Source organism: Zootermopsis nevadensis, unplaced genomic scaffold (assembly GCF_977971745.1).
Source record: "Zootermopsis nevadensis isolate Lab colony 2312 unplaced genomic scaffold, Znev_1.0 Znev_ptg000224l, whole genome shotgun sequence".
Taxonomy (NCBI): domain Eukaryota; kingdom Metazoa; phylum Arthropoda; class Insecta; order Blattodea; family Termopsidae; genus Zootermopsis; species Zootermopsis nevadensis.
In genome coordinates, this window is record NW_028259353.1 from 56028 (window position 1) to 74783 (window position 18756).

Sequence of the window (18756 nt, forward strand, 5' to 3'; positions counted from 1 at the left end):
AAAGAAGAACAATTAGGATTCTCTTAGCTCGAATGTGACTCCGATGCAGTTCGAAGAGCCTCACACAACAGTTAAATGGAGTATTCTAATTGTGACTGCGCGTGGTACGTGCAGCGCGTCCTTCGTTCGCGGATGAAAACGGCACCTGATGTGGAGGGCAGCTGCTAATACTTTAAAGGTTGCTGTGTATGCGAGTGGAAATGTATATGGATTCTGAAAGACTAAATATAATTAATTCATCAACACAAATTACAGGACAGAATTTAGCAATTAGTAAAACTCTTACTGGTGAATACCATAACATAAGTGTAAAAGTTTCAACCTGTAGTTTAATATCACCTTAGCTGTACACACAGCCACGTTGTTCACGATCTCGCAGTTTAACAGCTTTCAGTAGAGGGACAAAAATGTTTGGTACTGGTGAACAGTTGTAATTACAACTAATACTTTTGCTGCAATGTCACTGACAATTAAAAAAACTGGCACAAGAACAAATACAAATAAAAGCTTTCTTACTCAGACTAGTGACAGAGTCCTCAAGCAATACGGTACGATCCCTAACTCACAAAGCAAGATGCAATCAAGCCATGGCCAGTGCATGCCTTTCAAATTCCAATGCAATGCCAAATGTAGAATGACTTTCAATAAAAGATAATCATCACAAGGCACAGAAAGTATGATCCCAAAATCCTAACAAGCTGTCTTTTTATACTAAAACACATAAGCTCCATTAGGCCCTCATGCTATTGTCATTAAAGAAAAAAGTAACCATATTTATTCCTCTGTTACTTTAATAATGCTTTGTCATTTCCGAGGAACACTTATCATAAACTGGCAGGAACATTGTAAATTATAAATTGTACAGAATACAGCAATACCCAGAGGAACTGAGGAAAATAATGAAAACTGAAAAGTTAGGGTATCAGATTTGAATCCTGAGACTATGGTGAACTGGAAAGAGAGTAAAACAAAGCAGCTGTGGCATATTTTGTTATATAGTTCACTGGAATGATGAGAAAACCTCAGTCTTGACACCTGTAACCAATTTCAGGATGTAAGCCACATACAGCGGTATAAATTTTTCCTATTAATTATAGTTAATACATTCATTCCTCAATTTTTAAAGGCAGATATTCCCTTTTTTATTGCTACATATATAAAAATTAATTTCATACTCATTTAGAGAAAAATTATTATCGATATGGTAACGTGATACATTCACATACTAAATAAAACCTACAAGTAAATATGTAGTACACACACATTTAATATAATGAACACTGCTAATTTGATACTAATTAAAACAAATTATATAAACAACAAAATTATTATTCTTTAACCCACTGCTCCTCAGACTGTACAAGAAGAAAAACACAGTGAAATGTCACCTGTAATTTTAAACTGGGTTTAAGGCACTACAATCTACTGTTTAAAATGTTTTAAAAATAAATTTAAATGGTGGCATTTGACATCAATATATGACGATTCACTTGTGGGTACAAGTCGATTGCTGAGGTACCAACTGAGAAGCTACAGAATTAAATATGCTATCTTGTTATTTGTTTCATAGAGATCCTTGAAACAGCAAAGAGCATTCTCAGATTTTTTTGTTCAATATTTGGACCAAATACGTATGCTGCAGGACCCTTGTAAGGGGGGGAGACATTTAGACAGGGGTAGGGGTGATTTGACTGAAGAGTATCAATGGGATTAGCAGAGCAAGGTATTGTATCACCTGCCTGGAAAGAGTAGTAAACTATAGCACATCCCACAGTACTGCAGTATGATACAGCTTGCTTTTATGATATATAAAGAGTTCAATTTCTTCCCAATAAAAAATGACAATCTCATAAACTCGTGGGTATTTTAAGTAGAGCTGAAGTCTGAACTTCATTCCCTCAAATATATACACAGTCATAATGATATAAACAGGGGCATTTTAAACTGCCTTTAGACTGTTTAGTCCGATTTTGACATTCTGCAGGAAAACAAAATTCCTTTTAATTATTCCAAATTGTTTGAAAATTTCAAGTGAATGTTAGTTAGAGAATCCTTTCCTTAAAGTGGATGATTAGGTTAAAAATTAATCTTTGACGTACTGTCAAGCCTTAGAAGCATTTTGGACATACACAGTGCTATTTGTCTGAATATACAAACATTATAACAATATCATGACACAACAGGACCATATAGTCCTATTCAACCAACCACACACACACAAATTAATGGGACACTTAACCCTTAAAGCTTAGGAACATTTGTTCACACAGATCAACGCTTATATCGTCCAGTAACCGAGACCTTCAACAAAATGATGGACACCAAGAGAATTCAATGGATGTCATGGTATTGGCCAAATTTTATTTTAGATTTTAATTGAATTATTCTTATTACCAGATGCCATACTGCCACAACAAGCTGGTTCAATTTCACTGTCAAATGAGATTACTTCATCAGAGACACTCTTCAAAATTAGATGTTCTCTATTTCGTTCCTCAAGTTTCAACTAAACGTAACTTCAATACATATGTCAGTTTCTGTAAACATACGACGTAGGTCATTTACAGTATTCAAACTTCCAAAACAACAAAAATCACGCAACTACAAACAATGAATGAAGTATTATTTGTTGTGGCAACATTGCGTGTTTCATCTAGCTTACATTCAGATGTCACTGACAAGACATCATCCCCATGTGATCTTTTGGTAAAAATAACTTTCATAGGGTTGGTAATCTTAATTTCAATTTCGGAGTTGTGTGTGTGTTTGCTTACAGTTCAAAAAAATATATTCTAATTCATATGAAATTTGAAGTGCTTCTTCCTGGAAACCAAGAAGATATTTTAGAAAAGTCAAAAACTCAGTCCTGAATTTGAGTGCTGGTGATGGTGCTTCCTGTTGCTTGGAAACTAGACATGAAAGGACAGTGCCATGACCGAAATTGCTTTTTTCAATAAGCAGACCACAGTAAAAATGGCTGCAACTCCAAAAACAGAGATACGGGTGAGAAATGGCCAATGAATTTTGCTTACAAAACATCTTGTTCCTGCTCATAAGGTTCTTTTACATGCCCTAAAACTATGACATGAGACCGCCGGCTTTACTTCCCCTCTGAAGAAAGTTTTATCATCCTTAAAAGTCCACCGACCTTGGCTGGGTTTGAACCCGTGAACCCTGGGTCCAGTGGCGAAAACGCTAACCACAAGTCCACTGAGGGCAACTTAAAAGTACAATAGTCAAAACAAACAGGTAAGCAGATTAATACGGAGCAATCACATTATTACACATTATCAGACTTTCATCTCATCATGCTGACTTAAGAAGCAAGTAATGAATTCCCTATTTCTACCTGCTGACTCAGACGACTCCACCTTGATGTAGTAGCCTCCACATCTGATTTCACTGTCTGTGACATGATGCCATCATCCACAAAATGACGTCCAATATCCTGGATCTTGGCCAGGCGAGCTTCTAGATGATTTCGAATGTAGTTTTCAAGGTCCTTCAAAAGAATTGCTAAATCATTTACTTTCACAAAACATAAAAGTAGCTATAGTGACTTCGAAAGCGATCCAGGAATGACACTTTTTAGGATATAAGCCAAAAGACCGATCATTTGCAGGAATTCCATAATCTTCAAACACAACTCCATATAAATTGTTTGTTCTTTAATGTGTTTACTCATCAAGGAGATGTGCAGAAGACTGAAATAAGAATTATAACCTTGCAAGCTACCCTGAAAGACCATTTCCTCAGAACTCACTCTGATCCATAAATTTCAACAAGAGATGTGAAAATGAATATAAGCCAGTTCAGAATGTAACTGCTACATAGCCTGCAGATATGGAGTCTTCTCAAAGGTTTCAAACTCAGTTATTCTGACCGAGGATTTTTGTGGGGTCTCCTTAGTATTTTCACATAAATGCAAGAAAACTGCCCTAAAGTAGACTCTCCCCTCAAAACTACCCTACTCCTATTCATTCAGTTACGAGGGAAAAAAATGTGTTAATGCCTGCACTCATCACCTTCACAGTAAATAGTCTACATGCATTATCCTCAGAAGGTAAATTTCAGATTCACTGAATATGTAACATTTGAGGTTTCCACAGTGACAAATCCAAAGACAATGATCACTGGTAAACTTATACCAGACCACAGAAGACAGCCATCTTATGTCTGGTCATCTGACTAAGTGATTTCCCTAATCGCTTCTCTAGTTTGTCCAACCAATCCATTTCTTGGGCAACCAAAGCTGATTAAGGAAAATTCTCATATTTTATTCAATTACAGAAATTTCAAAAAAACAAAAACAGATGATAGCTGAAAATAAACTATAAACTCTTGCCTGACTTACAACATGACGTAAAGTCACCTGGTAATTAAACAATATCTTACTATTAAATAACACACGTAACATTTATGCACACTGAGTGGAAACATAGTGAGTATGCATATACTGAAAAACGTGAAATGATTCAGCATCTGTGCGTCAGTCACCAAGATCCAGTTATCATCTGACTTACTCATCACCCAAATGACTGAGGCTGCAAAGCATCTCAGCAATATTATGGTAAAATTAGGATGAGCGAAGAAACATAACCAGACTTTTCAGTAAGTTTGTTGAAGGAATCTGAGCAGTTGTAAGAAATGTGTGTCTTCCAAAACAATTCATCGAAGATCTCAATGGAAGCCCAGCGACACCAGAAACAAAAAGATCACAACATCAAAATGCTGATACGTTTTTCTAATTTCAACAGAAACAACCATTATAAAACTGTTAATATAAAAGTACATAAATCTAAACAGTTCTGTCAGTACAAAGTTCCTCTGTTACGGATGATGGCACAGTACAATCTGTTAAATCATTCTCCATAAATTCAAAATCACAGGATGTATCATTTAGAGGTTATGAATCTCGATGTAAGGTCATGTGTCGTACTTGCAATTTACATTTCTTAAAAACTAGCAGAACATATGAAATAAGCAATATTGCTATAGACATCTGCAACATTTCAGAAATATCTTTGACAGAAGAAACAATTAGCAGACCTCAAATAGGTAAGCTGTTTCAAAATTTAAAAAAAAATAAAATGACTTTCATCGAAGATACTGAAATTTTACAGTCCAACAGTAAAGCAGATAAAACGTTATACAAATTAGGGGACTTGTTTACAAATAAATCAGACATCTCACCAAATGTAAGTTAATAAGGATGGATTCTCATTCTGATACAAAATCTTAAGAACCAACATACTGCTGCAAAATTTGTCTCATCTGCTGACTTACAAGCGGAAGTAGAGTCAAGTCAATGTGTCAAAACTCCTGGAAAACTTCAGAAAGAACCTTATTTCCTTTCCAAGAAAATCAGAAGTGATAAAACAATGGTTCATGGGTAACCCCAAAACAAATCTTCAAAATTAACAGGTCTAGTATGATGAATCATAAAAGAGGCCAGACGAGTTCACTCAAATGCAAGGAGCACATAGAATGTCCTCCTCTTTTGATGTAAACAGAAATCTGTATTGGGAGTTTATTTCATATATAAGTTTTTCTAAATAAAATGTTGTGATTGCTTTCTTCACTCTGTTGTTTGTGCAGAAATTTCTGACAACCATTCCGGCTGTTGCGCATTTCTTAACATATTCCTCCGCATTTAGTATTGCGCGACTTTTCGTTCTTCCAAAAACTCAATTTAGAATTCAAAGCGAAAAGGTTTCGATGACATCAATGAAATAAAGGGGACAATCAAAGACTAGGTTTTCAAAATTCCACAGCAACTTATAAAATTACAGAAGCTCGGTATTTGCTGTAACAGGTTTGAAAGGGTACTTCCAAACAGAACAGCATCAAATAAGTACTGAGATAAAATTTCAGTATGGAAATTTAACTTGTCACATCTCGTGACACTGGCTATTAATGAAACAATAGGAATGTGATTCCTCACAGAAACTGCAGGATACAGAATGCCGGATCTTAAATGTAACAAAGATAATACAGAAGAACCAATAATAAATATGAGGACAACATGAAAACTATGAAAAGATGCATGAGAACAGAATTCCAAAGCCACTTTATCAACATAAACCGAAGAGTAGAACAATCCAGGAATGCCTGAAAAAAAAAACAGAATAACTTTAATCCCTGTATATGGGGCAGGCCAAAACTTAATCCATAATGTTGATGTTGATCACGATGAGACGAAACACCTTCAAAAACCAAAGATGATAAATTCAAGTTTTAGATCCTTTACAGCAACACATTCATAAAAACAGGCCAAATCTTTGGCAAGATGAGAGGACAGTATTACTTTTGACAACTTATTCCTGTCCGAAAAAACAAATAACAGTGTTCAAACATTTACCACAAGAAAAAATCTTAAAGAAATTTAATTTTCAATCATACATACACAAACAATAACAGTAGAGATTCTTGGGCAATGACATTCCAGGCTTTTTACAAAAATAAAGTATGTTACAAACATATTTCCAACTCAGTCCTCAGTTATGAAGATGGCGATATGCGTTCAAACCACGAACAAAGGACAAGTAGCGGCTTTGTCATTACGCGTGAATCGAGTGAAGTTATTTACTTCTCAGAATGGCACGTGTAAAATACCCACAATATTAATGCATAAACGTACTCAATTTCCCTTGCCCAAGTCACATACATTCGAATATGCAGTCAATTTCTAGCGTTCTTCTTCCAATCACCGCCCGCACAACATTCGCAAACAACTCAACACAACACAACCTCAAATTGCAAAAAACGAATATGAACGTACGTTGCAGCGTCTTAAAGGATAACCGAATGACAACAGGAAAACCATAACGATCCACACTGCAATGAATATTCTGATTTAATACCTGGGTCCAAGAGTTACGAAGGGAACTGACCCTCAAAACACAAAGAAACTAAAACAAGGCGGGGTCCTGCGCAAGCGCAAGACATCGTCACTTGCCAGCAGTCACAAGTTTCGTGCAAGCAAGCCGCTCTCTCTCTCTCTCTCTCTAACCGAATTGCTCATGACTGAGCATCCTGACCCCACATGCGTTGCTTCAATAGGCCGTGTTCAATACACTCTCAATAAAGTATCACCACGGTACATAACACAGGAAAGCCGATTTCACTGCACTACACATCACTAGAAAATTATCAGGTCAAGACTTCCGATACACCTGGTGGTTTACTTTCATACTTTTACAGGTTCCCTGTGCTGAAAGAAATATTCTCTGTACATCAGAGAGAAGTAATGATGAACACTTACCCTTTAGACGGGCCGCTGGCACACGCAGCTGGATCTTCCTGCAAGCCAGACAGCTGATCCTGAACAACATGCTTTACTCTCTTTCTTGATGGACCAGGTTCCATTGCTGTGAACATACAGCATGTATAAAGAAAATACAAGCAGTTTTCATCTAGGATTTGACATGGGCAATGAAATTTGTAATAGTGAATTGATAAGGACACGGTAGTGTTTGAGAATAATATTACGTTAGATCCCAAAACTGCACAGAAGTCTTCTTTTTTCTGACATTCTCAATACAACAAAGTTAAAAAAATAAATCAGTAATCTAAATGTAGGAATGAAACTGTATGAACCATATGTTCCCCTCAACAGAAATCTTCAGTAAAAGGCAAAAGATTTATGCGAATATCAAGGGAAACCTGAGTTTTTAAATAAGCTAAATAATGTAGAATAAAAAATTAGATAAAACCCCAAGCATTTGGGAAATGTGTGATTATTGACGTTGAAAGAAATAAGAGTATAATGAAATAACAGTATGTAACGACGCCATGCTGCAGAATTCCGCCCCAAAACATGTAATGACACACACCCTACCACTTACAATCTGGTACCTTGAAACAGTGGGGTGCTTCCTCAAGTATAAACTTTAACCTTTTGCAGCTGAAACTCGTGCAAATAATATTTAAAAATCAACTTTCTTTTTCTAACAAAAAACAGCCTAATCAACTGGTGAATGCTCTTTAGCAAAATTATCAATGCTGATCAGCCTGCAAACTAGTATACCAATTCATCAATGAAGATGAACATGACAAAAATTTAAACCAATGGCAATGGTATATCACCTACGATAGATGTGACAGACATTAAGAGTGTCCCAAGTTACATCTGTCATTTCCATACGGTTATCTCTGCACGAATATCATAAAATGTAAATGTTGTGCATTGAGGGAATTTCTATAAAAGCCCATATTATATTGGACCAAATTGTATCCTTGTATTTAAATACGTGCTCAAAAGCTGTCATTACAATAAAAAAGTCATTCAAATTCTGAATGAAAGTTCTGTAACAAGTGAATAATATGGGCATGTGAATTCTTGCAAAGCAGAAGCAATCTCCTGACCAGCACATCAACATCCAGTCACAATCCCTGCAAGATTTCAACACTGGTATAGTGAAGATAGTTTCAACAAATGTTCTCAAACAAAATGAACAACAGCAAGACCAGCAACGAACATTCACATAAAAGACACACTGCACCTTAAATTCATGGGCAAGGTCTGTGTTGGAAAAGCTGGCAAACAAATCAAAAGAAAACACAAGATACACACACAGATTTCAAACTCGACGTAACATTTGGGTTGTGGGGCTTCCATAAAAATAAATCTGTAACAGGCACAGTATCTTCACTCTCAGTCTGAAGCCATTTTTCAGTTCACTGTCAATCTTTTCAAAACTTCTCATAGCATGCACCATGACATGAACTTTTGATTTCCTCATTTCTTACTAACTCTGGAGAAAGTTTCCCCATAATCAAACCAGTGTTACTGGACTCCCAGAAAACTATGCCCAAAATACGCCATCAGTAGGTCAGCCTGGTATATGGTGTTCTTTCAAGGATGGAATCACTCAATCCCTATCACATACTTTTATTATAAATTCTGTTGCCCATTTTCTGTTCTCAAATTTCCTAAGTACACGAAGCCTTTGTTTTACTGTCAGTAGAATTTTATTATGATTTTCATCCACCTTCTTTAGAACCCCCACCCCACAGGTAAGTTGAAGGCCTATTTCACCTGTGCTTATTTAAAAAATTAGTAATGCATGAATATTCCAAACACTCATAATCAGGAGCTTACTGAACAAGTAAGAACCCATAAATTTCTCTTTCATGACATTATGCAATCATAATGTACAAAGTCAACAGATTTCTAGTACTTTCCTTTTGCAACCATGACAGGCCCAATATAGACAAGTTGGTGGGGAGTGGAAATATTCTACTTGAGTGTGCGCTTTGGAATACAGACAAATCACATATTGGATTAACTGACAATTCATCCTTAAATAGGAATGATCATACCAGACACGGATTACAACTTAATTCAGAAGGCAAGTAGAAGCTTGTGCAACTCACTGCTAATTAGATTAGGTGCAAACTGGATACCTGTAATCACTGATGTAAGATCTAACCCTTCTTTTAGGCTTAAGCCCAAATCTGTCACCAAATACCTGAAAGATGTCTACATCAATGCTAATAAACCAGTTCTAAATTCAGAATACAATCAAGATAACAATTCTGTGGTGCACCATCATAACATAAGAGGACTTTCAAACAAAACTGATCAACTATCAGTGTCCATTAATAATAAACACACACCCTAATCTGTGTTTAACCCAACACCAGAGGTAAAACTTGAAAATGTTACTTTTGGAAGTACTTACTCTAGATGAAATATGGTAAAAGAAGGTGCAAGTATTATTGCCAAAAAGAACCTAAAATTTAATTAGATAAATGTATTGTGTCACTAAAATAACAAGAAATAGATGCTGCATTGTGCAATTGGAATCTAAACATTCCAACATATATGTCCTAGCTATATATAGAGCCCCCACTGGCAATGCTGACTTTCCTAAACAAGTTACAAAGCATTATAAATTATCTTTATAAACCTACAGCACAACATCGTCAACTGTGGTCCCATTATCATCAATACAAATTATCTTATTGAAATTTACAATAAAAATGTGTAAAATGCTCGAGTAGCATCTTCCAATGTCATGGCAACAGTTAATTTCCCCATAAGAATCCAAAATTACTCCATCTGATCACGATGTATGACTTCTAGTAATATTAATAATAAAAAATCGATCTCCAGTTATCATAAGTACAGAATACCAATCAGACTCACAAATGAAGACACTATTAAAGAATGTATCTCTCATCGAATGAAAATTGGGAATGAGTATTAAACAGCCTTGATGTAGATTCAAAATTTAACACATTAATAAATAATCTCTTAAAAATGTATAAGCAAGTTTCACCACCAAAACAGTGATAAAATATCTGAAAAGAATGATTGGATCACAAAGATAAAAAAAGATTAACTAATTTGTCAATAGTGGAACAACCAAATAATGAAAATTCACTGCACGAAATATTTTAAAATACTTACTTCCTCGAGGTCTAAATCAGATTAAATGTGAGAATCAGACTAAACAACCTAGAGCAACCCAACAAAATAAAAGCAGTCTGGAAAACATGAAAAAATTAAATCATGGAAATATTCTACAGAAATATTGACCTCATTAATAAAGATAAATGATAATGTAATAAAAAATATTAAGCTCTTAGCAAATTATTTCAATATTTCTTAACAAATACAGAATAGATTAATAATCACGTTGCAAAAAAGAAGCAGAAGACGAACAAAATATGTTAGTTAAACAATCCCAAACACACGAAGTAGAATGATGGCGCCTTCGTCGTCGCGACCAGAGATGACATTATCAGAAACGCAGAGAGAACCACTATTCTCGTCAGCACTTCAAACACATGTGCAATATTTTTTGTTCTTCCTTTGTGTTCAAGTTGATTTTATTTTTCAAATTGTCTCCCTTTCTCTGTTGTTAAACATCAACTTTTCTCATGTTATACTGTTTAGGCTATCTCCATTCATCCTGTCTTGATTTTGCTACAACTGAAAACTATCCCCCTGCTATTAATGTTAATTTTCAGAATTCTTCATCAAAACATAGTTTATGCTGATTCAATTTGTAACTACATACATTCTCTTTGGTAGAGAATGTTAGGTTCACTATAACACTTTTTCAAATATTTCTGAAGTTGTAAAGTTGTTTCCTGGTCTTTAATATTCACACTGTGTACTTTCTTCGCATTAAATCTCTCCCTATTAAGCTTTTATGCTACTCACTGGTTTTGTAACAGTCACTCCCCAACTGTTGTAACCACTGGATATTGATCGTTATCTCAGTAAATTTCTAAGAAAGCTTTTATATCAAGTATAATTGAATGCTGTCTTTTGTCCAACAAGATGTGATGGATATGACTGTCTCTCTTCCTATCGGGAAACACCAAAATGTATTTATACATGTCTCAAAGTGGAACATCATATGCCTCACAGTCAGACTTTCCAATTTGGAAAATGTGTTATCTAATCACCCTAAACCTCTAAATTAGCACACTAAAATGAAGTGAAATTTTATTTATTTTCCTAATTCTTCTGTTTAGGGTAAAACTAAAGGATTTAATATAATTTAATTTATTTTTCACAATATGAAGCAATTAATTACATTTTATATTTTACGTAATTTTAAACACTGTTTTCAAGGCCACTTTCTCTGCTTTGCCATACCAAGGGTTCAAAAAACACTGCAGAATATCCACCATCCCAACAGGAGCCAAACCTTCTGCTGCATTAAAGATTTGTACCTATTCTATCTTCCTACTTATAAACAGGAACATAGTAAATTAGGACTCTACACTCAAATTCCAAAAATAGTGACCATCTTCATTTTCCACCACTTAAACTTCCTCTTTGGCCTTTCCTACCTCTCCTTCTTGTATCTGCCTAGTCTCTGTTCACCAGTCTACGTTTCTCATCCCCCTATCACGCTCAATCAAATTCAATGTTCACACAAATTCATACCCTGGACATATCAGGACAACCGTGAATGTTAGTATCATGTTCCCACTACCATTTGAGTCCCCAAAGTAACCACTTTCTAGATCGTTGCTAAAACACACACACAATTCCATTCAAATACTTATTATCACCATACAAGGTATCCATACAGCCTACAAACCACCTAATTCAGAAGCTGGCAAAGGAACTGCAACCAACGCTAAACATATAAATGACATACAGTTTATATGCTAAATAACCTATGAATATATCAGCACCAGAAAAACAAAAATCGTTTTCCCTTAACACACAACAGGCTATAAACTCTACATATTCAGCTCTCACAAAGCTACCTGCAAGAAGTGGGGTTCCTTCAATGTTATTGAAGAGATATATTACTGACCGCTGTCTAACAACTGACAATCTTGAAATATAGATAAGACATGAACTGCTCCGAAATCCGTAACACTTGATAACTATAAACAGAAGCAAAAGGGATACAACACTGTACCTCAGACACTTCAATATTCCTGTGACAATCTGACTTCAATGGTCTTATGCCTCGGCCCAGAATTGGAGTCCAGCTAGCAGCCTCAAGTATTCGCATTTAAATCCCTAGTTCTCATACATTAGAGGTTAACAAACTACTACCTCTGCATCTGCACCTCCACATTTCAAACGCACTAAGTCAAGTATGGCTCACATTCCCACAGAACATTCAACCCACTGCACCTTAAACTGAGGTCTCCCCATCTTGGGTTTGTGTGTGATATGTCACTACAGCTACACCAGGCATTGCCAAACATTTCAGCTCACGGGGTCCTCTTCAATGTTTTATGAGATTCCACACAGCAGCTCTCAAATCTCACAGTTTTAATATAAAATTATGTTTCAAATAACATGTCCGACAGCTACTTGTGTACTGCTGTTTAAATGAAATTCACATTTCATTAACATGTGGGAATATACAAGAATAACAAACAAACACCAAGTTTAAGCTTCGGAATTAGTAAAAATAGATGGTTATAATCTTTCATGCTCTTGTGATTGCCCCTAAAACTATTTTACCTCTTTCTAATGTGACCTATCGCAGACACTGACCCTGACACACTTGAGCTAAGCCATGACCAGAAGCCATGTTCCCTTGTGCTATATGCTCTGACCCGACCAATGAGACTTGTTAGCCAGGACAAACAGTAGCCACGTAGATGACACTAAACTGGGTCAAAAATAACAAAATTTAACATCATCTTCCCTCTTTTTATAAGTCTGCTTCCTCCTCCGAAACCCCAACAATTCCTGATGCATTTCTTGTCGCTTACACCCAAGCTAAAAGATCATCCAGCCTTCATTCGCATTAGAACCACTGAGTTTCAAACTGTTACTTCCTCATATTCATAACCACTCTCACATAAAATATTCAATTACACGACTTAATGGATTCAGGATTGTTAAATGCTCTTTCCTAGATCCTGCTGAAACTCTTATGCTCATTTAAGGTACAATATTATGCTTTCAAAGTTTTCCTATGCATGCTCTTTATGAACATTGAACTGTCTGCAATGAGTCCACACGTCAGGTTAAGGGAAACAAGCAGGAAACAAAATTAATTCAAAATAGACAACGACAATCTCAATCTGACTACTCTCTCCTTTTTATAACATTCAAGACAAAAATCTGACACCAACACGACAAGTGGGCATTAAACAACTGTTTCTGTGTGTGTGTTTACATTCATAGTTACTCAACCTGGTTCACACTCTCACAACCATTTCAGTAACATCCCCTCTTCTTCAAACTACTTGTTAATATGATCTTTGCCATCAGCTTTACATAACCTGTCTGTCCATTAAACAGTACAACTGCTTTATATTGCTAAATTATGAACATTATTGCTAACAAAAATTGTAAAACTGCACACGCATAGCTGCAAAGACATATAACTTTAAACAGAGTAATTCTTTGACAGATCCATAAGAAAATTCTACACTTGCCCTAAAAAAAGGGGAAACCTGGGATTCCACATGGACAACAAAGTATTCCTTACAACAAACAGTACAAACATCATCAATACTGGAAATTACATTTTAACTTTAAACGAAACAGTTTCTGACATGCCTTTAACCACTTTTACAATTTATATATATATATATATTCAGAGATTATCAACAGTTTCTCAACACAAAGAAATAGCAAGCTTTGTTCTACAAAGACTTCTGACAGAACAGTGTATGTAATTTCTAATGCTGTGTGAAACCAAGAGATGAATTGTGTAACTATCACTGCACAAGGTATGTGATGTAGATTGGTTTATTTGTAAAGACAATCCCCAATAACTATTTGTCCCAGTGTGAGTACTTTCACCTTTCTTCAAGCATGTCTACCTTGAGGGTTTGTGACTTACAAAAGAAATGGCAATTTCACAAAGAGGCAAGCTTGGCCAATGTAAAATATTGCAATGTCATGCATTTCATGCAGGAGAATTGAAAAACAATTACCAGTAAAGGCGTGTAGAGGCACGCAGTGTTTCAAGTGACACAAGATAAGCAATGATACTTGTATTTTACCAGTCCTCAGACATCCTCCATCCATACTTCTGAAATTCAAGCAGAGTAATATGATCTTCTCAAAAACATTTAGCTGCTATACAGAGTAAAAACAGTATGCAATATTTTATCACAGCCAGTTATTTTAAATCCACGATCACATTCTTTCAAGGCCACTTGCCAAAACTGGGAAAAACTTCCCCAAATCCCTGTAAGACACCTCGATAATGAACTGTGGTTCAATAATGTGCTTGTGCCATTCATCATAGTCAGATGCCATAACAGAGAAGTTACTGGATATTTTATCCACACTAAACTTGATTATTCTTTAATGCATCCTTCTTTGAACACAAGGTATAGCAAATGAGGTTTACAGTAATACACCTTTACTCTAAGTATCTTAAAGCCAGTAATCACTAGGGGTTATAAGGACTAAATTAAAATTACAAATAGGTTGTAAATGCACAATAAGGGTGAAAGATACAGGCACTGTCAATTGAACATTCATGAATCCTTTCAAATCTGAACAACTTTTCAGTTACGCACAAGTCACATGTTGATATTTTAATGCCCAATTGTCTCTAAAAGCAAATATATCCTTATTTGCTCATTCATATCATATAGTGAATTATCACTAGTCTTTAACTATGCTTTTTCATTTTATTATACAATAAGTGTATAGTGAAAAGACACAATCACAACTCGTTTAATCAATACCTACTCATGAACATATAACGAACAATTCATGTCAATAAGGCAAACAGAACAGCAAAGCAATAACTCTGATCTGCCATTAAAAAAACTAACATAAATATAGGTATCCAAGAGCATGGCCCTATGGAAACTATGAAAACTATTCAGTATTGTTTTTGACATACAGGACTGCATATAAATACAAGAATAGCAAATTCCTATATAAATCTTGTGTATTATCAGGCATTCAACATCACGACAGTGACTGCAGATGCCTGCACTGTCCTCTTCTTCTGTGTCAAGCAAACGAGATCAAACTTTTAATTACTAAGAAAACTTTGTCTCTGGCACGCAACCTGATATATACTTAAAAGAACTCGACTCTATGATATTCAAACTGCAACATTCACTTCTACTCAACAGACGTCCATCCACATGGTTTCACCCATACATAAGAGATTCTTCACATACAAAAATCAATTCTCCATGAAATTTGTAAATACGGGTTCCAAAACTTTTAATGGTCACATTTCATGTACACTGTATAAGCATGTATGCACTTATTAGGTGTACATATATAAAGACATATATGCATGTATACATAAATGCAAAATGCTGCTCCATCAGTTTTCATTCATGGAAGACACATATACATATCAATTGCATGTAATACATGAAAATAGTAATATTACTAAATATCTCATATAATTTTGTAATTATATATATTTGCTTTAAACACATTAACTGGCTAGTTACTGTTGAAAACAATGTACATATGAAATAAGTTCCCTCTTTCAGTAATGCTTTGCTTTCTTAGCAAACATAATTTTATAATAATAATATATATATATATACATATAAACTATTTGAAAATGTGACTTCCTATATCACCATTCTTGAAAATCAAACATAATCACATAACTTGTAACATAACATAGTCAAAAGTATGATAATGATAAACTTTTAAAAACTGAACATCAGTCAGAAATGACTTGAAGCTTTCACAGTGACTAAATGTGATAAAATCTTCTCAGGCAACCAGCAGCATCAATCTGGAGCAAAGTCCAGCATTTCAGAAACCTACAGGGAATGATGCGACATGTCGCTGCTGTTTCTTGTTAAATACATAATCAATGCAGCCAGACCAATGAATGCATCTGGATCTTTGTGTCAGAAAGACCTGATCAGTATCGTCTAAAATCCACAAATCAGTCAAAAGTACCGCATCTTCTATTTTGTAGGATTATTTCACAGATCATGCAATTTCCAAACTTCTGCACGTAAAATATACAACGCCTCATCAAAATCAGCGTGAATACGAGCGCTTGAAGCATTTCAGTCAGTAATCACTTGTTTCACAGAAACGAGGCTACTAAACAAATGCTGACTCCATACTGTGCTATGGGCTCAAGAAGCCCTCCCTATTGTCATCAGCTAATTTGCAGATGCCTCAACAGCTGTCAAACACGTAAGATCATGCCATATCCATATCCACAAGACAGTCACTGTCAAGTTCATTACTTTTAGCTGGAACTTCTCTAGTTTTTTGTTAAACATTCCAAACATCCTGTTCATTTCACCTTATCAATTTGCTATTATTGCAATGTACGAGGTGCGATCAGAAAGTTTACAGACTGCGCCTATAAAAACCTGTACACTTATCTCAGGTATTAAATTCATCCATCACCCTCGGAGTAGTTCCCAGCGCCGCTGCCAAGCCTGGAAGCATCCCTGGAAATCTTTCTTTGTCAGCCTGTCAAGCACCATCTGCGATTCTGCCTGAATCTCTTCTATCGTCTCAAATCTCCTTCCCTTTAGCTGAATTTTCATCTTTGGCAAGAGGAAGAAGTCACACGGCGAATAAGGAGGGTGCGGGATGACAGCCATGGTGTTTGAGGCCAAAAACTGCCGAACTTTGAGGGCGGTGTGTGCTGGCGCGTTGTCATGATGCGTCGCATGTGGAGTTCTTCCTTTAGAATCAGCTGACAGGTCCCATAGCCTATCCCAACAATGTCGCACAAGTCGTTGATGGTACGACGTCGATCTTCGTAACATTTTCGGGCGTTGTGCTCGAAGATGGTCGTCCAGAATGCTCGTCATCATCGACAGAGGTTCGGCCATTTTTAAAACGTGAATGCCACACAAAAGTTTGCGGACTCCCCAAATGCTTGCTTTAGAATTTCATAGGTTTCCGTAGCCGTTTTGGCGAGTCTTTGGCAAAATGTGATGCACACGCCATTCCGAAATTGCAGGAGGGTCGGTGTAATGCACTACCAAAACGCCCGTAACTAAGAAACAAATGCTAATTCGATGATGCCGGCTGGCACACTGATTCACTATGATTGTAGGCCGCACCCCCTAGCGGCAGAAGCTCGTACTACATCCGGTTCGCCCTCTATTGACACAGTCTGGAAACTTTCTGATCGCACCTCGTAATCTGCAAACCGGATACTGTGCACCTGTTTTCCATTAATTTTTCTTGGAATAAACAGTGATAATTTCCCTCAAATGCACAGCTAACTGATATTCGTAACAGACACACGTTAAATTGCCTTTGAGGTATAAACTGCATTTTAAGTATTATTTACTGCTTACTTAAACCTCACAACAATAATGAATGACAATCTTATTATTAAGAAACAGATAAAACATAAACTGCAAGATTTGAGATTCTCAAATTGGCGAGTATGAAGATGGCTGTCATCCAGGTTGTAGTGCCGTGCTGGTAAACTTTCACCAGAATACACGACGCTACAATGCTGAAGACAGCCATTTTTAATGCTAAAATCCATTCAGAGACACTGGTAAACATCGCACACATTTTAGTGAACAAGGCTTGCAGGCATAACCTTGAAAACATAAAGAAGAAATGTTAAGCTTATTTCAGCAAGCTGATGACAGGATTATAGGAAGAGATGATTCACAGATTTCTTAGTGGCACTCACCTAAAGTTATTATTGGTGTTTTCCCAGAACTGATAATTGTACCATTTGTGTGTTCATTTTTGTGCCTGTGCGTAACAGACATTTTCAAGCATATACAGTGAAACCTCGATGCATCGTTTCGGCGGGGGTGGGAAATAAAAACGATGAATACGGGAAAGCATTAAAAATTTAAAAAAAGCAATGTTTCTCTTTCAAAGTTACTTCTTTTTACCAAAAAAGTCTTTAATGGACAAATGGTTTGTCGAAACTTTACGTTTTAAGCCAAACAGAGACCTTTCCACATTCAAAATGTTTTCCTCGTCACGTTCAATAATATTATGCGCATAAAAGAAAGACTAAATCAAGCGTATGTAAACGCTCGTGCAATTTGCTGGATACTGCACGACTTTCACATTTCGTAGAAATGTCGTGTCCTTCGGATGAGCGGCACAATTATCTACAAACAGCAAAATCTTTCTGCCTTGTGTGCCCATGGAGGCATCCAGAGAACTTAAGAACGCCGTAAAGATGTCTGTGGTCATCCAAGCCTTTTTGTTGGCGTGATATTTCACCGGACGTTTTTTCATGTTTTTGAAACAACGCGGTTTTAGTGATTTTCCAACTACAATCGGAACCCGTTTGTCACTACCGTCACTGTTAACACACAGAAGAACAGTAATTCGGTGTTTTGCACGTTTTCCCCCGT

At 36.1% G+C, this 18756-nt stretch overlaps 1 protein-coding gene and 1 pseudogene across 12 annotated transcripts in view; both read right to left on the minus strand.

Moving 5' to 3' along the window:
- The window catches only part of LOC147870674 (structural maintenance of chromosomes protein 6-like), a 28250-nt gene extending 17703 nt beyond the window's left edge, over positions 1 to 10547 (minus strand). For 6 of the 12 annotated variants that reach the window (XM_087342187.1, XM_087342191.1, XM_087342182.1 and 3 more), the window contains exons 1-2: positions 10154 to 10202; positions 7265 to 7370 (exon numbers count right to left, since the gene is read on the minus strand). In XM_087342187.1, the coding sequence (XP_087198313.1) occupies positions 7265 to 7370; positions 10154 to 10187 (140 nt within the window). In that variant the 5' untranslated portion in view covers positions 10188 to 10202. Of the gene's footprint in view, positions 1 to 3349; positions 3503 to 4523; positions 5124 to 6406; positions 7241 to 7264; positions 7377 to 8088; positions 8705 to 9918; positions 10101 to 10153; positions 10203 to 10417 lie in introns of those variants that run through there. The other 6 variants (XM_087342185.1, XM_087342183.1, XM_087342184.1 and 3 more) reach the window with 6 other exon arrangements.
- LOC147870675 (U5 spliceosomal RNA) lies at positions 7561 to 7673 on the minus strand (annotated as a pseudogene).
- Positions 10548 to 18756: the final 8209 nt, after the last annotated feature.